Below are 25968 nucleotides of genomic sequence, written 5' to 3'. Positions count from 1 at the left end.
TAGCTCGGTTGGTAAAGTGGGATGCTACAATGCAGGAAACCAGGGTTCGATTCCTGGAGGGGAATGAGCAATGGTACTGGGGGCACTTACCATATCAATGGCAAGCAATTAACATCACCCAGTGAGAGTCCTTAGGCAAGACCCTTAATGCTACTGCCTCCCAAGCGCGGTTCGGCTGCAACTCACTGCTCCCCTAGCGGATGGGTCAAATGCCGTGAAAGAATTTCCCTTCGTGGGATAAATACAGAAGAAAAGCTATAAAGCTTTATTAAGTGTTATGTTAATGTTTATTTTTTAGACACAGACTGTCCTGAAAACTTTGTCTGGACCAGTTTCAAGTATCAACTACCGTCCATCACAAAGTGACAAGCTAAGCTTTAACACGGACTTCATTTTTGAATATTTTCTGTGCTGCTACACACTTTTTTTGCTTTTTACCAGTGGAAAACATTTTCATTACAAATTTCAATGAAAGGCTCTGATTTGTAAGCAAGAAAAAATAAATGCTTGTGTCATATGTTTTGGTGGGTTTTTTTCCATCTCAGATTGAAAACATTCATTAAGGTTGTTCGCAATTTCTGGAAAAACATTAAACTAGTTTAGCCCTTTACTTTTATTTGGTCCACTGTGTATTTAAGCTTCAGCTTCTAGCTAGTTTATTTCCTGTTTTATTTTGAAAGGTTCTTGTGTTGTGTCGTATCGAGTTTTACTTTGGTCCCCCTCTGTCCTGATTGTGTTCACCTGTGTCTCGTCTTGTCTGTTTGTATTTTAGTCCTGTCTTTCTCTTCCTTCTGTGTTGGTCCACAGTTTTACGTTTCTCCTGTTCTTGTGGTCTTTCGAGTTTCTAGTTGTCTTTCCTGCTCAGATGAATGAACTTCAACACTCCATAACTTTGGTTTTTATTTTTTATACTGTTTATCGTTTTCTTTCGGTTTTCCACATCACAGAGACTCTACAAAGAGTCCATTAGGCATAACAGCTCTAGTCGATGTTGACTGATTGTTGCTTCCGTGAAATCTTATGACAGCTGCAGTCATGGTGACATAATGAGACTTTTAATGGCAAATCATTTTACTTCGACACTAATGCAGATTCACAGCAGCAGCTTGTGCAGCCCGCTGCTGACAGTGGCTCTCTGCAGTCTTACAAACACCATTAAAGCCCATGTGAGCAAAGCGCAGCATTTGTGTTTTGGGCTCCTTCATTTCTCCTTTATTCAAACAATTAACTTCATTTTGTTTTTTCTGCTCAGGTTTCCAACTGGTTTGGGAATAAAAGAATCAGATACAAGAAAAACATTGGTAAGTTCCAGGAGGAGGCCAACATGTACGCTGCGAGAACTGCCGTCAATGCGGCTAATGCATCCTCACATGGAAGCCAAGCAAACTCACCCTCCACTCCCAACTCTGCAGGTGAGACAGGAAGTCTCCGGCTCTGTGCTTCCTCTCTGTGGTTTACTGCCAGCAATTCATGGCGTTTGTAAAGATTAAGAAAGTACTTAAAGACAAACATTACTTACTAATTTTCTTATTAAATTATCTAGTCAACAAATGCAGAACCTGCCACTCCCCAAACTCACCCCATTCTCCAAACCCTGACTGTCCTGTTCCTTTGGTCCTGAGTAACCAGATTCAATTCAGTTCAGTTTCTTATTTTAAGTACCAGTCCACAACTGAAGCCGCGTCAAGGGACTACACAAAAGGTTCATGATGGCTGTTGAGGCCAATTTGTCTTCCCTGTATTCTACTATTACATGTCCAACGGGGTAGATTGGGTTTTTGGAGTCATTACGTACATTTACATGTAAACGTCTGTGCATCAGAACATATCCACTATTTCGAACACCCCTAACCCTCCAAATGCCCCAACAACTGAAGGGAAAGGGAAAAGCCGGAGGGGTAGGGGAAGAATTTGGATTGGGCCTTATTGTTTCATCCAAGTTGGTTGCTATTAACTAGTTCAGTAGAACCAGTTCAGTTCATTGGAATTTGTTGCTGTTAAAACCACAGAAGCTGTTGCTAATTACTACCTGAAAGAGGAAGCACTCGTCAATTTTTGCTAATTCTGCCCGGTATCAAACTTTACGCAATCAAACGATTCATTTGGGAAATGTTCTCGTTTCAGAAATGTGTGCGACACAAATGTGAATTTGTATTGATTTCCATCAGTGTGTTAAAAATAAGAGGTTCCACATGTTCATTATATCAGTATGAAGGTAGTATGACAGGGCAGTTAGTCTAAAACAAGAGCATGGATAATTGCGACATTTGTGTTTTATTTCTGCGGACAGCAGAGGTTGAGGAATGTGTTTTTTTTTTCTGTGAAACACACCTGCTTGTCCATATGAAACATATGTCCCTATGTTGAAAGAGGTAAACCAGAACTCCAATTTTCCATTCCAGACCTACTGACTATTGATGTTCAAGCCATATTTTAGAAACGTGTTACTCAAGTCACAGACATTTCTTGGCACCTCAAAGACCTCAGACCCACCAATGATTGGCCCAGCCCTAAAGTGCAGAGTTCCTGTTTTGGCATGGAAGAATTGTTGTTGGGATTGAAAAGAGCTTCCATGTATTCATTCCACCACCTTGCAACACACATGTCAAAAACAAATGTTACGTTCTCATGCCGTCTTCTTCTACATCCTCTGCTAAAGTCCCATAACAACACATTTGGCACACTGTTTTTTAGGACGTCCCCTACATTTTGTAGAAAGTTTAAGACTTTTAAGTGCGCCTTATGGTCGTGAAAATACGGTATATTTAGCATTTAACGTGGCTAATGTGCTTTTCTGAAAGAAGGGATCCAAAAGGACATATGGCTCCACTACTGTCTCTGTGTTCTGAACTGAGATTGGTTGCAGCCTTCACATGCTCACACAAGGAGGAGCCAAATCCTCCTGAAAGACGAAGGAGGATGTTTCTCTGCTCCTTGTGTTTGTGTTGAATGAGCATGCAGGTTTACACGCTCCCTATGTGTGACAACATCATGGCTGACCTTTACATACTCCTGTCTCATTACAGGTTCTGCTGCTTCTTTTAACGTATCCAACTCAGGGGACCTGTTCATGAGTGTGCACGCTCTCAACGGGGACTCCTTCCAAGGGGCACAGGTGGGAGCCAATGTTCAGTCACAGGTGAGTGTGACAGCATGCATAAATGTTCTTTTAAATATAAGAACGTATACACTTTAACATTCCACTGTTAGCATGCTCTTCCTTTAAATGTGTTCTCTTCTCCATTCGATTGGCTACATTGAACTCTTCCTCTCTAAATTAAATCAGAGATGAAGAATTGGACATGTGTCTCGGACTTCTGTCTTACTTAAATTTTAAATGCAAGGGACTCTTGAAAACACTTGACAATTACCTGGCTTTGGGACTTGTAAAAATATGGTTCTTTTACCATATTTAAATAGTTTTATCCCTCCTATTCTGTTCGCTCTATTTGTTTTAAATGACTATGACAGTTTGTGACTACACAACAGACTCATAGAGGTGTAAGACTTAAGAATTTACTTAATCTGCTGACCAAAAACTGAATATTTCACTAGAAATGTTAGCTAAAGATTTACGAATTTGCTTGGAATTACAGCTAAAGACTTGAGCCTTGACTTGGAAGTGCAAAAAGTCAATTGTAAGCATCTCTGGATCTTGGTCTTTCTTAATGCTACTCACCATTTTTTTTGTTGTTGTAATTTGCAAGAACAGGCTCTCAGTTGACACCTCTCCAATTTTAACACTCCTTTCTGAAAAAATGCTCACTGCATCTCTACTGCTGTTCCACAGGGTTCTAGTTCAGGCCTCCTCCTCTCCTCACCCTATATCTGAGTGCCGTCACTTGCTCATTAAGCTTTTCTTACTATTTTAATGTTGAGGAAACACCATTTTTCCTGTCTTATGATAACTTTTTCATCTTTTCTGTTTGATAAAAGAAAAACCTTAAAAACATATTCAACTTTACCCTTTTAAGGCAGAACTCCTTGCCCTTTCTTCAATTCTTTCCATGAATCACAGCAGCTTCACCATCAGACCACTTGTTGGGGACGACCTTGATAGAAAAATAATGTCATAATCCACAACATGAGAAAGACTAGAATGACTTTCAGTTTGCACGACCAATCTCAAGGCAGTTCTTAAATCTGTCTTTTTAATTTTACTGAAACTCAAAATTCTGAATTGTTTTGGCATATTATTAATTGACAGGGGAGTGGACTCAACAAAGCTCTCACTTTGTTTTGTCCTGCCTAATCTGCCATTCTGGGTTAGGGTAAACATTGCTGAGTTGGATGGCGTTAACTCTCCTCAACTTACTGGTCATATTTCAGGATTCAATAGTGCGATACAGAATCTTATGGATGCCATCAGAGATGATCTGTCCTGTTTATATTTGTCTGTGGATGTGACCCCAAGATACTAAACTCCACTACAAAATCCACCTATTTTTGTGAACGTCTTAAGTCAATTTTCTTCAAGTATGCATGAAGTGTATGTACCTTTATTTCGAAAGATTCAGCAACAGAAATCCACAAGTCAAAGGACTCTAAGCTGCTATGGTGGAGTGCTTCTTTGCCCCTGCGCCTGCAGCCACAGTCAGTCTGGAACATAATGAGAGCAGGGGTGCAGCTCTGCTGTCACTGTGTGTGTGTGTGTGTGTGGGGGGGGGTTATTCATTACTTTTTCCCGCTGCAGTCTCTCATGGCTTCTTTTCTGTTTCAGGTGGACACTCTTCGCCATGTTATCAGTCAGACGGGGGCGTTCAGTGAAGGAGTCGTAGCCAGTCACATGTACAGTCCGCAGGGCATCAATGTAAGCCCCCTTCTTATTTCTTTTTCCTCCCCCCCAATTATTTCAGAGCCACAGGGCTCAGGGTGCTTTCTGCACGCTCACCTCGTGGGTGTACTTCTGCATGTCTACCGCACGTGCGCACGTGTCAGCCGCCTGTCAGGTTGGATCAGGCCTGCACCTGCAGCCTGCTACCGCCAACTCTGCACACGCAGGTCAGCCCCCCACCCCCACCGCTGCAAGGGCCCCTGACCCCCAATCTCCACAGCCAAACTGTTCATCTAACTGTTGTGATGGGGGGCGGGGGGGGGGGGGGGGGGGGTTAGCTGGCGGCAGAAAACAGGCGGGAAATTCACAACGACAAGCCGTGTGTTTTCTGTGAAAATCAAGCAGACAGATGCGGGACAGCACCACAGCCTGCTGGATCATGTTCCCACCATGGTAATGGCCATGACAGCCCAGCCGCCCCCCCCCAGTGCGCCTCACTGTACATTCGATAATCCGAGGAAATGTCCGGAGTGCTTCCCGGCACAGTCAGCTTTCCTTTAATGCTTCCTCACTAGGAACATTGGATCTTTGGGGGATGAGGTTGTTGCAGGTTCTGAGGACTGCACTAACATTTTTGCACATTTTGGTCCCAGAGCTGTTCATTTTTTTAAGGTGAAAAAACATAACTGAGCATAGGTACACAATCTTGTTTACAAGGAACTCTTAAAAGAGAGAAATATAAATAAAATAAACATCTGCTCACATGTCTGAACCAAAAAATATCCATCCATCTTTTGAACTTGATGAATCGTTTTTGGGGTCACGGGGCTGCTAGAACCAACCCAGCTACTGTTGGGAGAATATTGGGTGAACACTGGACCGGTCACCACACCATTCTGTCACATGGCCACACAACCACATTTACACTAAGAGGGAGTTTAGAATCTTCACATGAACTATGGAGCATGTTTTTGGGCTGTGGGAGGAAGCCAGAGTGCCCGGAGAAAACCCAATCATGCACGGGGAGAACATGCAAATGTAACCACATAACTTCTGCATTGTTTTTAAGAAAATAAAAGATGTTGAGACACAGCAGCACCCTTGGAGACCACCTCCAAGTGTTGCGGATCTGACTGTTTTCCGATAAGTAAAGAAACAGGAATCACAGTGGTAGCTGCCAGTCCTAGCTCCTCTCCCAACAGATCAAGCAACAAACATATATAAAAAAATAAATAAATAAAAAGTGAAGAAGAACAACTTAACCCTTGGGGCCATCTTATGGGGTCCAGATGACCCCACCCTTACATTGACGTGCTATTCCTACCATGACAAAGGTGGATAATGGTGAAGAGGATTTCATGTATTATGGACACCAGTGAAGATCACAAATCATTGAAGAAAAAAGGTTCAGAGCACTGTCTAGTGGGGTCTAGATGACCCCACTCTCAACTTAATGGACCTTGGATAGTACAAGGGTTAAGGAAGGGCAACAACTTAACACTGAACACAGGGGGGGAAAATCTTAGGGACAAGCAACATTTTGTGGTCTCATTACACAAACTCCACACAGAAAAGTCCCAGAACCAGAGCCCTTTCATTGTGAGTTAGAGCACCTTTCCAACAAAAATCAATGAGATGACTGCATGCAGTCTGAACCCCTTGAAGCCTAAATTTATTTCCAGCTATGAAAAAAGTGAGTCACTTATTATTTTGATTTCACGTTTCAAGTTTGCTTTCAAATTAAACGTATTTTGGCGCTGAAGTTGTTTGATGCATCAATAGGTGTCAAGGGGTTAAAATAAAGCACACATCACATGGAGTTATTGGAAAATGCTTGTGCAAACATCATTTTTATGGAAAAGACAAATGTTCACACAGAGCCGGACACGAAAGCGTGACAGAGCTGCCATGACAGATCCTGAATGAACAAATTCTGTTCTCCTTCAGCCCAACTTTGGTTGACAGCATTCTGCTGAACATTTCTTCAGTGTCAGCTGACTCTGTCCTCTGTTGTTACTCACACTAACCCCCACCACCACCCCCCCACCCCCTCTGTCTGTGTTTGTTTCTCCCTGACAGGCTAACGGAGGTTGGCAAGACGCTCCCACCCCCTCCTCAGTGACTTCGCCCACAGAAGGACCAGGAAGCGTTCACTCGGACACCTCCAACTGATGAACTCCCATCTACTCATCTATCAATTGACTTGCACTCCCCCCCACCCTCAAACTGTTCAAGTGGACATGACACAGTGCAGCTGGGGAAATTTCCAACCCCCCCCCACAAATCAAACAAAAATGATTTTATCCCTCTGCAACGATCAGCAACAGACTAAACGCATATGTGTGCACCCAGTTGGTGGTTTTCAAGTTCTCATGAACCCCCTCCTCATAAAATCTTTTTTCAGATCCATAAAAAGTGTGCATGAGGTTATCATAAATACACTCATAGTCCTGTGGGGTTTACATGAGATCTAAGTAAAGTTGTGGTGTGGTCCTTGTAAAATCTGCATAAACATCACAAACATCACACAATTCCCTAAAAAGACCACAGGTGAAACATCTCTGCTTTGTAGTCCTTGTATTTGTTTTTTATTCATGTGGCGTTCAGGGATCTTTTATATTGTAATTTTATTGTATTTTTTCACCCTGTGCCAAAGTTGAGCTCAGAATGTTTGTTTTGTGTCCCATGGATTCTCCCGCTTATCCCCCAAATTTTGATCACATGACTCCTGTCAGATTCTAACCAAATTTTGAGCGTCAGTTTATAGACTCTTCAGATTACAGGACAGCCCAGAATGGATCCCGTCGTGATTCCTTCACATTAACTGAAGCACAAAGGTGTCCCATAAATGAAGATGGTCCGAGACGACCATGCCCCTATTTTTTTCTGTCCATTCCAGTGAGAAGGTGGCAGCCAAAGCCCTCTGATTTGGTTGGTGTTTGTGGTGTTCATCTCTGCATCTACACCAATGTCAAGAGTGAGACAGCACACATTGAACAAAAAAAAATATTTCCCAAACACAACATTTTGAAAAGACTTATTTGAATTTTATTCAAATAATGACATTTTTTGCTTCAAATGTCTTGCCTCACTCAAGTTCTCTGCATCATGTTGGACTCCACAATGTTGTGTGTTTCCAGTATTAATGTAAAATTCTTTCAAAATTCCATGCAGACGATGATACGGAATTTAAATGACTCCAGCAAGTTCTAAAGAAATTAAAGGTCTGGGTAAAAGCTGAAAAATGAAGAGAATTAACTTAGTGACAACATTGGTCATAAAAATGGTAAAAGTAGAAAAATCAAGTGTGATTGTGCACAGCTATCCAGATGTGAACATAAATGGCCCCATCATCCAGATGTGAGCGTGCACAGCCAAGCATCCAGATGTGAGCATTGCCAGCCTATCAGCTTTACGTGAGGGTAAACGGCCTATCATCCATATGTGAGCGTGCACAGTCAAGAATCCAGATGTGAGCATACACCCCCATCATCCAGATGTTAGCGTCCCCAGCTGCAGCATCACACCAAATACAAAAACATTGCATTTTAAGCAGCCATATTGCTCTCTGCTGTTGCATGCACTGTGCACAGTCCACATAGATTCAACCAACCAGACATCATATCTGCACAGTCATATCCTTTAACTGGGAGTATAATCTGTGCTCGGGTGGCACTGAGGGAACCCAGCTGTTTTCTGATACCAAAAACCAGAATCTGATCATTTGAAATGCTCAGGCGGCTTTATTGAGATTTCATCTTTTGGGGGCGGGAGAGGGAAGTTTGGACTGCTCTGCAGGATTGTCCTCGCACTCTGTGCTCAAGCCAAAAAATAAACTGAGGGAGTCAAACAAAATCCCTGAGGGCATAGAAACCTCCAAGTGTTTGTTTGGTGAAAAAGTCCTTTCTTTTTTTGTTTACTTTTTGGGTTCTGCTGTTCCATCAGTCAGACCGGCACATGCAGACTCAAGCTGAACGCACCCCCAGATTCAGAACGTGAGGTCTGGGGAGGGGGACGGGCAGTTGTGTTATAGTTACCTGCACAGGCTTGGAGCACTCAGTCGCTGGACTGACGGCAGCAAGACAGGAAGACAAAAGAAAAAATGGTTTTCAGTGTCTAACGTCATGAATCTCAATCCAATGAAGGTTTTTAGCTTTTGAATATAAACGCTGAAGTTTGTACACACTTGTTTTGTTTGTTGCATGTCTTTTTATTCAGAAAAACAACTGTGTTTTGAATGTTTACTTGTTTTTTTATAAGGATTTCACAGTGAAATTATGAAACATTTTGACTTGGAGGATCCGTGCACATGTTGTCCCGAGGTGCACGTGATCGCATTTTAACCCAAAATCAGACTGTCTTCTGGATAAAAACTGCTCCTTCATTTGTACTGCCCACGTGAGTCCAAATAAACCTTTTATTTCTTGGATAAATTTTACTTGGTTTTGGTGGTTTTGCTTGCTGTTGTCACTGCTTGCTTCACAAATCTGTCCTGTCAGACTGCTCTGGCCTCACCTCAGCTAGCTGAGCATTTGGGGGAGCGTGGAGGGGACGTTTTCACACTTTTGGAAGTGAGGGAAATGTGTCCGCTGGCAGCAGACAAGTGTCTTTCCTTCAACACTGCCCCCTCTCTCCCTGTACACACAAAGGAATGAGCTGTACTAATCTCTCTCTATCAGATAAAAAGCAGCTGTGCATCCATTCCTCCCTGTTGGTGAAGAAAAGCAGGCGGAGGTTTGAGGATGAGGAAGAGACCCCATTAGCACTCAGAATCTGTGAACAGAGGCTGTGACACATGCATTTGCACATGCACTCCTGCACATAAAGATGCATATCTTTAGTTTATTTGTGAAAACAAACAACACTGCAGCTCAAGCTTTTAGTGATGAAGTTTTGCAGTCAACACCTGTACTCTATCACCTTCAGGTAACAGGCTGACCAATGATGAAGATCCCCTCCTTTTGTCTAGTATTATTTCTTTGTTAAATTTGAGCCGAGACTAAAATGGGGCAAGCCAAATATTGTCTCAGGTGTCCCTTGAGATCCTGTCCATCTTGATGTAAAAAGTTTCTCTCAGTATAGGGCAGTTAGTTTGAAGTCACAAAGATAAAGACGATGTCTACATCTCCAAAAGCAGGGTTCTAAAGATGAATGGAAATTAGACGTGGAGTTGTATATCAAAAAATACAAATTTAAGAATTTACTTACAATAAGGGTAACTTTATGGAGACTTCTGACTTTGTGTCTCCCATATCGGTCTTTTGTTCAGGTTTGTTTGTGAGCACAAATGTGTCTTTGTTCAACTCTGAGTTAAGGAACGGAGGGTGGATGTAGGTCATACAGCCAGACAGGATCAGAGCAGACAGAGGGCCAACACTCAGACAGGAATAAAACCCCCACCACCACCATTGTCAACAGCAATAGTTCCTCGCGTTCTCCCTTAAAAGTTGTGACACAACGTCCACCCCCATCAGGCTCAGCGCTGCAACACAGACTCAGAAGAGCGGAGCTCAGGTTTTTTCACGTCGTTTCAGTGCAGAAACAAGAGAAAGACACTTGTATAATAAAGGCCACACAAACCAAGCTGCTTTTCTGGGTTTTATTGAAAACATGTCATTGTGCTGTTAAGATTTAGCCATAAAGGATCCCATGCTGCCACCTAGTGGCTGTATAGAGAGCTTCAAAGGGGGACGTGAAGGTGGACCCAGTAACAGACTGATGTTCCTGCATCTGAGCAGTAAAGAGGCGGGCGGGGGAGATCACCGGTTGTAAGGGTGAATGGAACCCGATGCAGACTTGATGTTTGTCTTGATGCTGCTTGGCATTTTTCCTGGACAAAAATAAAGAAATAAAAATGTGTCTCCAATACAAAAAACTTAATACATTTTACCAGTACAGTTTCCTACCTGGCTGACCTTGCTGCTGGGGGGCCCCAGGCCCTCCCATACCTGCTTGCTGGTTTGACCCGCCACCAATAGTGACCTGCTGTAACGTTGGACCTCCGCTCATCATGGGCCCCTGCCCTGGGTGGCCAGGGGCCACAGGGCCAGGAGGTCTACACTTGGAGAGTCCCTTCCCAAAAGCCACAGCTGCTACCAAGGCACTGGTGTCTGTGGGGTTGAAGGACGCTTTGTTCTGCCGCACTGCTGGAAGATAAACACACTCAGCTCTTTCTACAATAAGGACAACAAGGGATTTACACAAACGAGCGACCCACCAGAAGCATCTCCCTCTCTGTCCTCTCGAGGGTTGTTCAGCTTCTCCAGAAGGTTGGAACACAGCTTGTTCAGAGCCTGGATATGCTTCTGTGGATTAGCACAGACAAACACTAAACACCTTCTGAGCACAGACAACAGATAACAAACATCCATGCGCCTCCTGACCTGAGCCAACTCAGGACCAATCCTGACCGCCTCTGCACTCAGCTGCTTCTCCTGCTCTTCCACCTCGGGGTCAGGCTTGGTCCTCAAGTGATCTGGCACAATCTCGTGACTGAACACCGGGACGCGTTGCTCTGTGAGTTTCTGAGGGGGGTGTGGGGGTGGACAGGATAGTTAGAGGTCTTTCACCACACAGGACAGCCTGCAAATGTTGCGGCGACACTCACAGCTAAATCCTCATCCCGGTCAGGAGACAGGAGCAGCGGGATGATGACCTGACTCCGGAAAGCTGGGGTCTTCTCGTTCCTCAGCAGCTTGTTGATGGTGTTCAGCTGACCCGAGAGGAGAGCAAAGTTGTCCAAAACAGATGGCCTGAGGGACAGGAAAGATTTGAGAGGGGGGTGAGAAAACTTTTGCAGGTAAACATGGAGACACAAACACTTTCTAAAAGACGCATGCACACGTACAAATACACGCACGCAAATACAGACACCAATGCTACAACAAGCTGGCAGTTACCATAGATCTGTGTTGGCTTGCTTGTTTTTCTTTAGTTTCGTTTTTTTTTTTCTCTAATTATTATTCTGTTTTTTGACAGAATTGTTGTTTTTTACACAAGTGCAGTGGCGTGCCTGCTAGTCCTTTGGACTATTTATCCCCCACTTTCTGGGTCTGAAGCGGTCTGTGGGTACATCGTCTACACGGTCAGCTGTTGTTGCTTGGCAACAACAACATGCCGCTGGAGAAGCAATCCCAGATCGCAGGAGATACTGAGGAGACTGGGGTTCTCCTGAGTTTTCAGGACTCTTTTTAATGATGGCATTGTTGCGTCTGCCCTCTTCTATGGTTTGAGCTGCTGGAGGTGTGAATGCACAAACAGGAACAAGAAGAGGATCAACAAACTGGAGCGGAGATCCGGCTACGTTCTGGGATGTCTCCTAGAATCGGTAACTGTGGTGGGTGAGAGTAAAATGTTACAGAAACTGAACTCCATCATGGACACTCCTCTTCTTCATCATCATCATCATCCTTTGTATGGGTGTACTGAGCAGCTCCTTTACACCTTGTTGCAGGAAGGAGCACTTTCCCAGATCTTTCTTCCCGTCAGCTATTAGACTCTGCAATGCCTTATAGACATTGGACAAAAATGATTGCTGTTAATTGTTTAAGTGTATTTTTAGTGTTATTAATATATATCTGATGTTTTATTGGAGCTATGGCAACAACAAGGTAATTTCCCCTTTTGTGGGATCAACAAAGATTTATAGTCTAAGTGCGCTCGCGCACACATGCACACGCACGATATGCACTCACTTGTTAACTTCGCATGTTTCCAGGCTTTTATTTATCATAATCAAAGGAGGGGGGATACGTTACGTCATAAGGGCAGGAGGACCCACCATGTCAGACGTTCGTACTCATTCTCCAGCTTGTAGATGAAGCTGCTCAGGGCGTTTTTAACGTGAGCCACCCGGGAGATGAGAGACTCCACCGCCGTCTCCAGCTGCTTCTCCTCCCGCTGCTGAAACACAAAAAGGACGAGCAGAGAGGCCCGGACAGATTACACAGCGCCCGAGCTAGCATCAGTCCAAAGTATCGTCCACAGTAGGTCAGAAGAATCACAGACAACCGAGTGAAATTATTTCAGACTCACTTGCATTGTTGATCTGTCAGCGACCCGGAAGTCTTCTAGGTTGTACTTCCGCTTTGCGCTTTCCAAAAAAAAGAGATGCTTCTTCTTCTCTGGTCAAATCTGACGGTGTGTTTGTGCTCCCTTGTGGCTACAGCAGGTACCCATACCACCCATCCTCTTGTTTTTTTCTTTTCTTTTTTTATTTATTGTTCAATAAATATTTGTTTCTGAGGGTTTTGCACCCTTTAATATTGTTTTCTTTCGTCCAAATTCTCTGTTCCAGGCCAAAATAATGTACTAGAACTGTCCCGTCAGAGTCATTAATCCAGTCTATACTGACTTTTTTAAAATAGAGAATCAACGATGGTGTTGACTAAAAAAAAATGAGAAATTGCAGCAACCAAAGTGAAATTGAAGAGCTGAGAGCAGAATCAGAGGATGAGTCCTGCAGACAGTTGTGAAGGAAGCACAGAGAAGGTGCAGCTTACAGGGAGACAGAGATAAAAGCTCAGAGCAGAAACAATTTAGTCTTCCTGGTATTTATTAAAAACAAATGATATGTTTAGTGTTTTTGTTTCTGTGTGTGATCATGGGTCTTCTGTAACAAGCTGTATATTGTTCTGGTTATCTTTAGTGGAAGCTCCAAATGTCCCAGAATCTTGGCCAACCATTACAAAATCAGTTCTTTTCAAGTTTATGAGTCATCAACATTATCTATTTAGTTCGGCTTTATTATTAACATTCACCGGTCCAGGCATCAGACTAAAATACAAGCCTTATAAAAACAGAGACCTGATTGTTTGGTGCAACCTTGGAGAAGAGCTCTCTGACCTAAGACCTCAAAAGTGTCTCTTAGACTGAATCCTAACACCATTTGACCCAGCAGTGGTCTGGTGAACTGCCCAGGGTGTATCCCACCTTTGCCTTTCAGTAGCTGGGTGGGCTCTAGGACACCCAGCATACTTTTTTTTTATATACATGAATAAAGGTGGTTTAGAAGATGGATCAATGTTTCTAGCAGTGTAAACTCTATATGCAACTGCTATTTTTACTTCAGGATCAGAGTTCAGATAATGTTTGCATGAGCAAATGTCCAACGTGACAAAATAAATTAGCCTGAAGAATCATGCCAGCTGTTCATACACACTTAAGAGTTAATAAAAGACACTCCAGAAAAGTTCAAATAGGACATCCACATTCAACAGGTCTGCACAGTTTCGTTTATTGCTCTGAAATGAGTGTAAAACGGAAACTCTAGAAGTAGTTTTCCACATCGCCTGTTTCCACCACCACCGTCTTCAGCTGGGAGTAGTACTCGATGGTCACCTGGCCGTTCTCTCTGCCAAAGCCTGCACAGATCAAGAACTCGGTTTCACCATTTTTCCTCAAGAAGCCTCTTGTTTTTTTTTGTTTTTTTTACAAGACCCCACCTGACATCTTATACCCTCCAAATGGCACCTCCACTGGGCTGATGTTGTAATTGTTGATGAAGCAGGTCCCCGCCTCCAGACTTGCAGCCACACGATGAGCTCGAGAAATGTCTCTGCAGACGAAGAACAGAGTTCAGGTGAGACCTTACCAGAGACTGTGGAGTGTTAATCTTTGACAGCAATAGGGTCAGAAAATGCAATAAAGCAGTTTTATCTTAAAAGCAAACGTTATCGCAGTCTGCAGCTCTCTGCTGACCTGGTGAAAACCCCAGAGGCCAGTCCAAAGGTGGTGTTGTTGGCCCGCCGGATCACCTCCTCTTCGGTGTCGAACGGCAGGACAGACATGACCGGGCCGAAGATCTCCTCCTTCACGCAGGTCATGTCGTCTCTGCAGTTGTCTGTGGCAGGAGAGACGGGAGGTGAGCAGACCGGGGGAGGAGCATCTGCACACGAGAATGTGTTCCAACTCACCGAGAATGCAGGGAGACATGAAGTAACCCCCCTTCAGCTTGGGATCACTTGGGACAAAAGGCTCTCCTCCACAAAGCACACGGCCCCCCTACAGGAAAAATCTCCACATCATCAAGGGGGTAGTTCGAAAGTCATCAACTTCCAGCTTGTCATGTTTTGCAGCACACCTCCTTCTTGGCCTGACTGACGAACCCTAGCACCTTCTCCAGGTGGGGCTTGGTGATCAGCGCCCCCATGCGGGTGCTGTCGAGGAGCGGGTCACCTACGGCGATGGCTTTGGTCCTCTTAACCACCTCCTCAAGGAACTGTGGCAGGATGTCCTTATGCACAAACACTCTGGTCCCATTGCAGCAAACCTGTGCAAGTGAGACATTTACCACAAGCAGCAGCAGCAGCCCTCCCCCCCAGAAAACAAGTTACCTGCCCCTGTGTGAGGAAGTTTGCCATGAGTGCACCCTTCACTGCATTCTCCAGATCACAGTCTTTGAAGATAATCAGCGGTGACTTTCCTCCAAGCTCCAGGGTCACCTGCTTCACTCCCTTGGCGGACATCTCCATGACCTGGAGATCACAGAGGCGTCGGTTTGAATCCTGCAGTCTTTCAAGTGTCTCTTAAACCTTTGCATGAATCTCGATTCAAGTTAAGCTTCGAGAAAAATCATAGTAGTATCACAGCTAAACTGAAGGCAGTTTATTTTATCACGACTGCTTTGTGTAAAAAAAAAAAAAAGTTCATGGTTCATCGATTCCTCAAAAACGTCTCACTGACTATCACAACATTTTCTGCACTATAGGGCAGATTTTAACTGTTTTAAAAAAAAATGACTTCCGTCTCATGTACAGATTAATGGATCACCGCATGTATGGATTAATTCTGTTTGTGTTTACCGATGTCAAAGTGATTTTTAGAAGTACACGGCACTTTGTTAAAAATGTCAGTCTGTTTTTTTTATGAGTTGCAGAAAAGGTTGGTTGTTATTGTAAAAACACCAACGTGGCTCACATGTAGCGGCGTCAAACGGTGTTTGTTTTATTTTATTTTTTACACGTTAGAAACAATGTTGGGAGTTAGCATAATCACAGTAATGTTTGTTTTAGCGGTTGAGAGTTCCAGGTATCGTGAATATGCTAACGTGTCGCGTGTAACAAGTGCTAGAGTTACTGTAAATGCAGGTAATGAAGTTGGACTGTTTTGTCACGCTTAATGCGCCTTATAGCTCAGTGCTCCACGTATGTGACATAAGTTCAAAAATAGCCAATCAATTGACCGAGCGCCTTTTCTGAAAATAGCTTTTTAAATCATACCACCTTGTTGTTTGCATTTATGCTACATTTTCTTTGTTCTTGTTCTTTATATTATTCTTAGTCTTTTTTTTCCCCCTCTGCTGTCAGTTGCTATGGTAACGAACAAATTTCCCACGTGTGGGATCAATAAAGTACTTCTGATTCCGGTGCGCCCCAAATAGTGCAGAAAATAAAGTACTCTAAAAATGACAATAGGGCTCAACTTCACTTAACTACTGTAAAGTTAAGTTTTTAATCATAAGTTGAACATTTATTGGTGAAATTGAGATTTATAGTGGAACTTTAAACCAGAAACATTTTTTTCTCTTGGTTTATAAAAAAAATAAGTATTCATTCAAGAACGTATCAATGTTTTTTTTAAGGTTTCGAAGTTAAATTTTTGAATTGTTCCTTTGGTTCAGTTTGTTTATTATCTTTGTATGTGAGCTGAGCGTTCTCATACCAGGGATTTTTTTAATCTTCCTAGGGATGAGTGTTCACCTTTTTCCCCGTTGGAACGCTGCCGGTGAAGGAGACTTTGGCAACCTTCGGGTGATTGCACAGCAGTGAGCCCGTCTCTGCTCCTCCCTGGACGACACAGAAGAGCCCATCAGGGACCCCCGCCTCTTTGTAGATCTCTGCCAGTATGACGGCGGTCACAGGCGTAAAGGGAGACGGCTTGAACACCATGGCGTTTCCTGTTAAAGCAGCAGCATCTCAGCTGTTAGTACGTTCTCCGCTTCATCAAAAGGGGGACTTGTGGTGCAGAGACCCACCGCACGCCAGAGCCGGAGCGGACTTCCATGCTGCAATCTGGAAGGGGTAGTTCCACGCACCAATTCCCACGCACACACCAAGGGGCTCCCTCCTAGTGTAAGCAAAGGCCCCCCCAGGCAGCTGGAAGTGCTGACCTGCAGTTACAGATGCAAATGAAAAAGGTTAACAGAGTTTCTAAATGCTTTTTCTCCAAAAGCACCAGAGGTGCCCCCACCTGCAAGAGTACCAGCCAAACCAGCGTAGTACTCAATGCACTGCCAGGAAACGTCGATGTCCACCAGGGCTTCAGTGATGGACTTGCCATTGTTGATCACTTCCAGCTTTGCAATCTTCTCCCTTCGTTCCTGTTTCAAAGAAATGAGAAGAGAAATGAGATGTGTATAAATCTGGAATTCTAAGAGTTTCTGCCAAGTTCAAAGTTCAAACTCTTTCTTCAGAAAAGATGAGACGCACAGAAGCTTTGGGTTTTTAATGAGTAACGGTTCTCACACTGCACGCCAGCAGATGCCAGTCCCAGTTTCTGTTGAACAATCATGACACCAAAGCCCCCTCCTCACCCTGATGATGCGGGCTGCCTCCAGCATGACCCGGGCCCTCTCCGTGCCAGCCTTCTTGCTCCACTGCACGTAGGCAGCGTGAGCGCTCATTATGGCTTCATCCACCTCCTCGGCTCCACAGGGCACCATCTGGCACAGGACTCGACCTGCAACGACACAACAAAAAGGTCTGAGAGGTTTGCTGCCAGGGACAAACTGAGCATCAACTGTCCTAAAAAGAGGCCTCACATGATTAAGCACATCATCTGTAAGAATTTGTTTTTTAAAAGCAAATCTAATAAGCAAATCTCATTCATAAACTAAAAAAAAAAAAATCATAAAAATACAATTTAGAATTTACCCTGAAACCCATGGGTAGCTGTTGCAGTGTTAATAATGGTGTAATGTGAGCTCAATTTCTCGTTTGTGTTGGTACACGAGCAGCTAAATTTGGAAATACCTTTGGGCATAAAATATTTTTTAAACCAAAAATGAGCTTTACAATGATTTAAAGGACTAAAAATTGTCAACATCTATGTGTTTACCCAGGAGAGAGATGCAATGTTCTTCAGGTGTTTAAAAGAGAAAAGATATAATGTATTTAAAGATGAAAAGAGTGATTTTGCTGTTCTTAACATGTTCTTGTGGAATTGTCCTCGTTATGGAGGACAAGTATAAATAAACTTGGGCGTAAATTTGCAATTCTGAGTATTTTTGTATTCAAATCGCAGTGATTCAGACCAAAAAAATGGTGTTTGAAAAAGAGCTAATTTGTGACGTAGAAGCAACAATGAGCGGGCCACAAGCTCCCTGCTCCACTCCATTCTGCTGATCACCTTGCAGACGATTAGATTCATGTACGTCTTCGTCTTCCTGGTCTGAGCTGGTATCTGGATCTAAACTGTACGGCTGCATAGCTGCAATATTGCTCACCATTTCTGTTGCACCACTAATGTTAGGTTGGGGGTGAGAGGAGCTGGAAGCTAGCAGGAGAGTGAGGGCAGGCTTACTTCCAGTCAAAAGTCCACCCCACAACTCACAGGCGAATTTCTGATGTACTATAGCTGCTCTGCAGAAACTGTCCTAGAAACAACACAGGTTCTTTGATTTTGGCTAAGAACAACATTGACACTTTGAAAATAGATCAAAAGACGACTGGACAGGGGCTTCAAAGATGTGGTCCTATTTTCCAACAGCTGTTCCCATCTCTTGACTTTAGACTTATAACTAAAACCTGAATTTTGTCCTTGTTCAGTTGCAGAAAGATGTCTTCCACTCATGTTTGCAAAAAGAGCATCAGCTGATCTTGAATCATAAGAAGGACCTCTCTGTGTTCTCTTCACAGCTGTAAGAATTGATGTCTGCCTACTAATGACGCTGGAACATAAAAGTATTATACAAAAAGGTATAAAAGTTGTGAAGCGAACCTGTGCAATATAACAGTCTGTCTTATTATTCCACTCCAAAAAAAGAAGGTTCTTTGTGTAGTTTTACAGTACAGTATGCCCTTGGCAACGATAGGGAAGGCGTGGTCAGTTGATATGTCATGACCAAGTGATCACTGGTTCGCAATGGGGCGTATTTGCCCCACCCATTTTAGAAAATTCTGATGGAAAAACATACAGCGTGTCACGTGACCTGAACAGTTTTTGCTTTGTTCTGCCATAGCGGGTAAAAGTGTTGCATATTGCTTGTTCACGTTGTAGTTTTCCACGCGCTGCAGAAAGAGGCTCTATGATCGTTCACTCGCGCGCGCACATTTGTCACATGATCTGCGCGCGCTCCTCATGACGCCTACGCACTTCTCCGTCATCCTGTCATCTGTCTCACCTGTGGCAGGCTCGAACACCGGCTCTGCATGCTCGCTGTTCCGACCCCCCACGCGCCTCCCGGCCCAAAAGTTGAGCTGCTCGGTCACCGTCACGGATCCCGTGGAGGCTCCGCCCATTGAGTCCAGAGTAGCCAGCGACATGTCTGCAGGAAGAAACAAGTGTGAACCGACAGCGATGGACCCTGCGATGCCCCCATCCTCCCTTCAGAGTTAGTTTTATGCCCACCGTTCGGGATGCAAGCAGAGGGGAGCAGAACTTTGACGGAACAGGGGGAGGGGACTTCTGCACGTCCCTTATAAGGAGGACGCACCCTCCGAGTGGGCGGGGTCAAGAGACAGCTTGTTGCACATTCACCGAAAGTCCAATCAAAGTCTGATTTCCTAATTTATCAGATTTTTTTCATGTAGTTAGTCATAAGCGTCAGCATAATCTGGCATCCTTTACTCAGATTATGGAAGTTTATCTGGTTTTGAAAAAATACATTTCTCTTTAATAGCCTGATGCTCTGGATGAAGTTCTTTCAAATACTTGCATCTATGTGACAGTAAGTACTTTTTTAAAAGTACTTACTGTCACATGCAGGTCACTTGCAGGTTGAACAGACCTAATGATAGTGGGTGTGATAAAGACGTGTTCATGAATGCACATGACTTTATAAATCTCTGCAAATTTAAGTTTATTAAAACCAAAAAAGATAGTTTTCTGCTAAGCTAAATGTTTTTATTCCTTAATTCCTGAAATACATAGCCCTTTATCAGACGGGTGACTTGTTTTGGGTGAACCCCGCCTTTGCCAAATAGGTGCTGAGTTGGCTCCAGTGACCTCATGACCCCAAAAAAGAAACAGCAGGTTCTGAAAATGAATGGGTGGATATTAAATAATACATCTGTTCTTTAAAAAGAAAAAGAAAAGGAGATTTGAAAATCAAGCTTTTAAAAGAAAACCTTTAGAGATAAAAAAAAAACATTTTTCTAAAGTTTATTTAAAAAAAGAAAAACAAATTCCCCTCTCAAAAGAAGTGGTTTTTAAATTGAATGGCATAAGATCATCATCCAGAATGTGTTAAGCATGTGGTTTATGATATGAAATATGAATCCTGTTCAGACCAGACCACCTGATGAGACAAAACTAAAATACTTTCAGAAACAAATCATCAAAAATTACAGTGATTTCAGCATGTGATCATTTACCGTAACTTAAATATGCAGAAACCCTATGATTTGTATTTCCACATAAGTTCTAATTTAAAAAAAAATGTCAAACTGATATTCATTAAAACGCTTCGACATTTTCTCTATGAATGTGAAAATAAATCTGTTGGTCTGACAGATCTAGTAGAATTACAGGTAAATGGAGCAAAGCCGGGGCTCAGATTATGAGGGTAATGTTTCTACTTACCTGGTCAAGTAATGATGCAGGATTAAATTTAAGACGAGGAGCTGTGCAGATATCTAAAACGGTAGATCTGAGTTTATGCCAGTTGAACCCACGTATGATTTCCTTGACTGTTTCTCCCAATTTCATGAAAATGACAAAAAAGTGATGCAAAACCCCAACATTACTAAACACAAAAAAAAAGCTTTGGACTTTATCTCAGCCCACGGACAAAAAATTACAATGTTTTTATGTTTCACGGGAGTCAACATAATAAAACTTTAAAACACACAAATCTAAGCAGCAGCAGTGAACAATAAACCAGTTACATTTACTGAAGTAACTTTAAAAACAAATGTACTCCTATAAAAGGCTGTACTTTTTTCCCTTAGCTTTTTTTGTAATTATTTATTTTACACAAAACTTTTAAAAGTAATAATAGCAATAATTACACTTCTTTGTTTGAAAAAAAAGTTTTTTTTAAAATGTTTTTCATTGTTGGAAACAATTTGATTCATTGAAACATCTACATTGAAACTGTTGCTTAAAAACATCAGATTAAATTGGAATATTTTATTAATCTATCTTAATAACTAGAACAGTTTAAAAAAAAAGGAGTTAAAGACTCCGAGGATGTTTGGGATGCTTATAGAGCAGTGGCTTCTGACAATTGCATTCAAAGTGTAATTCACTGTAATTCTAATCCAAAAGGCATCAATACGTTCACAATGATGCATTTGTTTCAATGAAAAGTGAAGCAATCTTTCTCAGAAAGACCAAAGGTTAACATGGTAAGCTTATCTTCAGGCAGCACCACAGCAAGCCTTAACCCATATGTCGACTTGGCTTAACTATTTATTTTAAAAAGAGCTAAAAGTCAACCATATACTTATATTAAAAAGAATACAAAAAGCTGGATTTAAATGAAAAGGCAAAGATCACAAAGCATGAAGTTAAAAAAAAGAATGCAGCAATGTTAAATAAAGTCTGAAACTGTAGGAACTAAAGCAAAAATTCTGTTTTTATCTTTTTCTTTCATTGTTTGAATAATTTGTGTGTCTATTGTCCAATGGTGCTTTGAAAATACCTTTGAATCCATTTTTAAGATCAATAAATATCATTTCTTTAGCTTGAATATAATAAAAGCTGCCCTTAACAACAGTTTTGAGTCAAAACAAACTTTATTGACATGCAAAGAGAGACACAGCAGTCACTAACAAAGATGAAGAGCAGTTTACATTTTTAACTTCTCTAATGAGTAAAGAAAGCATTTATAAGTTAAATCAACATTTATGGGTTCCGAATAGGAAGCCGTGCTCTTCACCTTTGCCCTGAAGGGTGCGCCACGCTCACATGCTGGTTATGAAAACTTTGCCGCCTGGGGAGGTGGTCCCAGGAAGCCCCCTGCCTGCTTGGTAGCAGCTCTGGAGGGAGCGAGGCCGAGCATTTTCTGAATATTCTGCAGAAACAGGACAAAGACTTAATCAGAAATGCATTTTCTGACAGAGATAGATCATTAACATTCTAGGTATCCGTCTGCAGGGAGCTGCTGTTCCCAAACCCAAACGCCTCATCGAGCCCCACAAAAACAAAACACTTCCTGTAACAGAAAACAAATCATGACAGGTTCCTTGTGAACAATCAAGCTGTCTGAAGAGATATGTGACATCTGTGAAGAAGAGGATCGAGGACACCCTGCTAGATTGGAACAAAACTTAATGTTTTGAGATCAAACATCTTAACTACACACAATCTTAGGGTATTTTGTCTTTAATTTCATGTTTTATGGTCCCGTGTCAAGCGTCCTCCTAAAAGGGTCAGACCGTTGGCAGCTCACTTCCAATGTTTTGCTACAGAAAAGACTGAAAACACTTCTCAGCCTCTCAACTGCTACATCCACTCTTCCTCAGCAGCTCCTCGAGTCTCCTGAACAAAAACAGGAGCATAACTTCTGCCCTGACAAGCTCACACTCAGTCTGCAGTCCATTTGACTTTGTCTGTCCGAGCTCCGGCGCTCTGTGGTTTACTGAGAGTATGGAGGCTCACCTGTCTGATGGACATGGTGCAGAGGATGTAGAGGAAGATGAAGGAGCAGTCGGTGTAATCTTCGCCCAGCAGGTTACGGTGCGACAGCCCCTGGATGTAAGACAGCGGCACGAAGGGCAGCTTTGCCACGACCCTGCCATCGAAACTGAGCACAGACGGCCGTCAGTGCATTTCAATCCTGGTCCTCAAGATCAACCGACTATTAAATATGTGGATCTAATCGGTAATCATTTATGTTGGGTATAAATGTCAGGCAAACAAAGCAGGATTGTACATCTGAGGGAGCAGAGTCTTCATCTGAAGACCTCTAGGCCACTTACATGGAGTTGAACATTCCCATCAGCGCCGTGAAGCAGAAGCCAATGGCAAACATGGACTTCATGCGAACCTACAAGCAGCAAACGCACAAACAGGTTAAGAGTTTCTGAGCAGGGCAACTTCCAGCACGTCCCTCCTCACCATGGACAGATCTCTGTTGTTGTTCTTCAGCTTCTCCTCCTGCCTCTCTGCAACAGAGCAGCGCACCAGTCAGCAAAAAAGTAGCATGGATATGACGAATGCAGGGAGGAGCCAGAGCTCTTCTTACCAATCTTCTTCTTCTGTTGACGTCCAGCAGACTCTGTAATGGTCTCCTTTTTCTTCTCAACTGGAAATCACAAAGATGTATGGTGAAGAAAAGCGATCAGTGCAGTTGTTTCAAAAACGGTGAGGCTGCAGCCACTCACGCTTTTTGCTCTGCTTTTCCACCTCGGCCTTCAGCCTCTTGTACTTCTCAGTCCGGTAAACCAGCACCCAGGTAATTCCTGTGGAGAAGAGGGCTGGTTTTAGCAAAAGCCACAAGTCCTTCTCGTCTTCCTGAGGACTTTTTTTTTTAAGATTCCACTCCAATCATCTTTTGATCTATTTTAAAAGCATTTCCAGGGGTCTTTTAACTAAGATTATTCCACTTTTAACCAAAATAAAAAAAACCTGGGTCGCTTTCCAGGACATAGCTTCTGCAGACCGGCAGTCCATCACAAATTTGCCTCTGACTTGTGTTTAAACGCTCTCCCGCTAGTTTCCAGCCCCTCACGCCCCCCTCCAACCTGACAATATTGGTACAACAAAAACGTTGAGCAATATTGGAGCCTTCCAGCCGTACAGTTGTGAGCCAGATTCCAGCTCAGACGAGGAAATCCAAGACGTACATGGATCTATTTGCCTGCAAGTGGATCATCAGAATGGACTTCTACAATATCTGCTTTAGACAGGAAACACCAGACCACCCTTTCTATGTTAGGAGAAAATCTAAACCCACAAGTCCCAAAAGATTCAAAGTGGTAACTAATTATTTTAAATTGAAGTTAAAAAGAAAAGGAACATTCCCAACTTGTAAATAGCTTTTGAGATGTAAATGGTTTATGAAGTACTTGTGAGCTGTAGAAGAGTGTAATAGTCATTACAGTAAAAAATAACTAAATAATAATAATTAAAAAAAAAACTCTAAGCAGAATTAAAACAAACTTAATATTTTTATCCTCTTATTCTTAACTAGTTTTGATGCAAAGACACATGTTTGATGTCGTCCAGGATTATATATTTTATTTCCGCGCTGTGCAACTGTGCCAACAAATGACCTCATGTCTGTAGTTTAAAGTATATAAAGAGAAATATATAAATAGGAGGACCTATAGACAGAAAATTAGGATTAAAACTGCTTTTCTGATTATTCAGCTGTTCAAATAATTGTGAATCAGTGAAATCAGGGAATCAGAAAAAAGTGTGACGTACAAGTTACAAGCCACAACCAGATCCATGTACGTCTTTGTTTTCCTCGTCTGAGCTGGCATCTGGATCTAAACTGTACGGCCGGACAGCTCCAATATTGCTCGCCATTTTTGTTGCAGCACTAATGTTATGTTGGTGTTGTGAGGGGCTGTATGTTAGCAGGAGAGAGTACATGAAAGCTGATGGGAAATGACACACCTAGAAGTGTTCCCAGTGGTCTCCCAGTGTGTTTGTTTTTTGGCAGAAATAAAAATAATAATAAAAAATTTGTTATTTTCTAGGACATAGTTTCTGCAGAGCGGCAGTAGTTTATTAGAGAATTGCCTCTGAGTTGTGGGCAGGAGTGTTGGTACGAAGTAAGCCTGCTCCCACTTACCATCATCTATCTGTTTACACACTCTTCTGATTCGTCTTTTTTCTCTCTTTCTTTTTTCTTCGTCTTTCTAGAAAAAAAATACAATATCTAGGAAAATATTTCACTATAAAACAGTTTAAACTGGGTTCGGCGGATCATTGTCGAGAGCCAATGAATGTAGAAACGAAGGTTGGCTTCGGTTCGGTCGCAGCCCGTGACCGGTTTGGAATAAATGTCGTGGTTTTCATTCACCTTCAGCCAGCAGCGCCGTACACACGGAGATGAAGACGATCAGGATGGTGTCCGCGAACATAGTACTCATGTTGGCGGAGCTTCGGCTCTGTCAGTGCGGTGGGTTAGGGGGCCAAATCCTGGAATCCTCTGAGCTCCGTCAGCTTCCGGTACAGTTCACTACAGGAGAAGAACCACTTCCGGTTCACCAGCGCAACAGAGTTCCGCGTGTGTGTGTGTGTGTGTGCAGCTTTAACTTCTTTAATAATGAGGTCAATTTATACTTAAAATCCATAAAGTTAATCGACTCACCTAAAGCCATAACAATTTATGACACCCTGAGTGATATTCCTGATGTGTAAGACAGTTTATTTATATTTTGTATCTCCCTGCTTTTTGCAACACTATCCAACTCTGAAATTGTTGTTCTCTTATGTTATACTTTTCCCTGATTACTCTATGATTATGAATATAAATAGGTTTATGTTTGCACACTGATAAGAATTTTTCTTCTTTTTGCTTCCTTTCCAATTATAGTATTCTCTTTTGTATTCGCCATATTTTGCAATTTTTATGTAAATGTTCTGGTATTGTTTTGTATTGTGTTCTATAAAAAAAATGTGTGTGTGTATATATATATACTTACATATATATATGTATGTATAATTATAAAAAATATATACAGTATGTATACGAAAAATTACAATGGGTAATAAGAATAAATAAATAATTAAATCACTTACTTAATTTAATTATTTATTTTATCATTATTCAACAATAATAAAGACGACGCCTACTAAATTGAGCTAAACTTGAGTTCAGTAAATTGCCCATGAATCTGAATCAAGAATCATTTGAGTTGTGGGTCTTGAAATTGAAAGCTTCAATGTTTTTTAACCTGCCACTGTTGTTACTTTAGTTGATTTTGTTTTTTTAAGATTGAGAATGCCTTTCTGGTTGGATTCATATCCAAACTGACAAGGGCAAATTACTATAGAGAAACATTACCGCTTCACAGCAGGGGAGGCTATTGCCTGGAACCGGATCTGCAGATCGGGTTCTGTAATTGGCCCACAGC

The 25968-nt window shown here is 42.3% G+C and overlaps 4 protein-coding genes across 6 annotated transcripts in view; 1 reads left to right on the top strand and 3 right to left on the bottom strand.

Moving 5' to 3' along the window:
- The window catches only part of LOC101156808 (pre-B-cell leukemia transcription factor 1), a 43255-nt gene extending 34043 nt beyond the window's left edge, over window positions 1-9212 (top strand). The window contains exons 6-9 of one of the 2 annotated variants that reach the window (XM_023954458.2): window positions 1253-1301; window positions 3027-3139; window positions 4721-4810; window positions 6854-9212. In XM_023954458.2, the coding sequence (XP_023810226.1) occupies window positions 1253-1301; window positions 3027-3139; window positions 4721-4810; window positions 6854-6946 (345 nt within the window). In that variant the 3' untranslated portion in view covers window positions 6947-9212. Of the gene's footprint in view, window positions 1-1252; window positions 1413-3026; window positions 3140-4720; window positions 4811-6853 lie in introns of both variants that reach the window. The other variant, XM_023954457.2, reaches the window with a different exon arrangement.
- Window positions 9213-10359: 1147 nt separating this feature from the next.
- med8 (mediator complex subunit 8) lies at window positions 10360-12929 on the bottom strand. 2 transcript variants are annotated; one of them, XM_004068164.4, is made up of 7 exons: window positions 12809-12929; window positions 12555-12676; window positions 11382-11526; window positions 11158-11298; window positions 10992-11079; window positions 10681-10920; window positions 10360-10604 (listed from the first exon to the last, which is right to left on the bottom strand). In XM_004068164.4, exons 1-7 carry the CDS (start codon window positions 12812-12814, stop codon window positions 10534-10536), a joined length of 813 nt encoding a protein of 270 aa, XP_004068212.1. In that variant the 5' UTR covers window positions 12815-12929; the 3' UTR covers window positions 10360-10533. The 2 variants fall into 2 exon arrangements, with proteins under 2 accessions (XP_004068212.1, XP_011472635.1); XM_011474333.4 differs by having other exon boundaries at window positions 10681-10917.
- Window positions 12930-13993: 1064 nt separating this feature from the next.
- Window positions 13994-19359, bottom strand: aldh9a1a.1 (aldehyde dehydrogenase 9 family, member A1a, tandem duplicate 1). The gene is given in 12 exon segments (NM_001104848.1): window positions 13994-14136; window positions 14218-14330; window positions 14474-14615; window positions 14689-14776; window positions 14856-15044; window positions 15109-15249; window positions 16474-16670; window positions 16749-16883; window positions 16964-17093; window positions 17307-17452; window positions 19116-19259; window positions 19343-19359. Coding segments are annotated over 11 exon segments (1518 nt in total). The 5' UTR covers window positions 19258-19259; window positions 19343-19359; the 3' UTR covers window positions 13994-14041.
- Window positions 19360-21653: 2294 nt separating this feature from the next.
- Window positions 21654-25081, bottom strand: tmco1 (transmembrane and coiled-coil domains 1). Its single transcript, XM_023954456.2, has 7 exons — window positions 24912-25081; window positions 23263-23340; window positions 23124-23183; window positions 22997-23043; window positions 22858-22925; window positions 22538-22682; window positions 21654-21950 (listed from the first exon to the last, which is right to left on the bottom strand). The coding sequence occupies exons 1-7, from the start codon at window positions 24979-24981 to the stop codon at window positions 21852-21854; spliced, it is 567 nt and encodes a 188-aa protein (XP_023810224.1). The 5' UTR covers window positions 24982-25081; the 3' UTR covers window positions 21654-21851.
- Between the last annotated feature and the right edge of the window lie 887 nt (window positions 25082-25968).

The sequence above is a fragment of the Oryzias latipes genome, chromosome 4, assembly GCF_053564925.1.
Source record: "Oryzias latipes strain Hd-rR chromosome 4, Olatipes_Hd-rR_3.1".
In the NCBI taxonomy this organism is placed as follows: domain Eukaryota; kingdom Metazoa; phylum Chordata; class Actinopteri; order Beloniformes; family Adrianichthyidae; genus Oryzias; species Oryzias latipes.
Note: the sequence above shows the minus strand (reverse complement) of the source record. Positions and strands in the feature narration are given on the sequence as shown.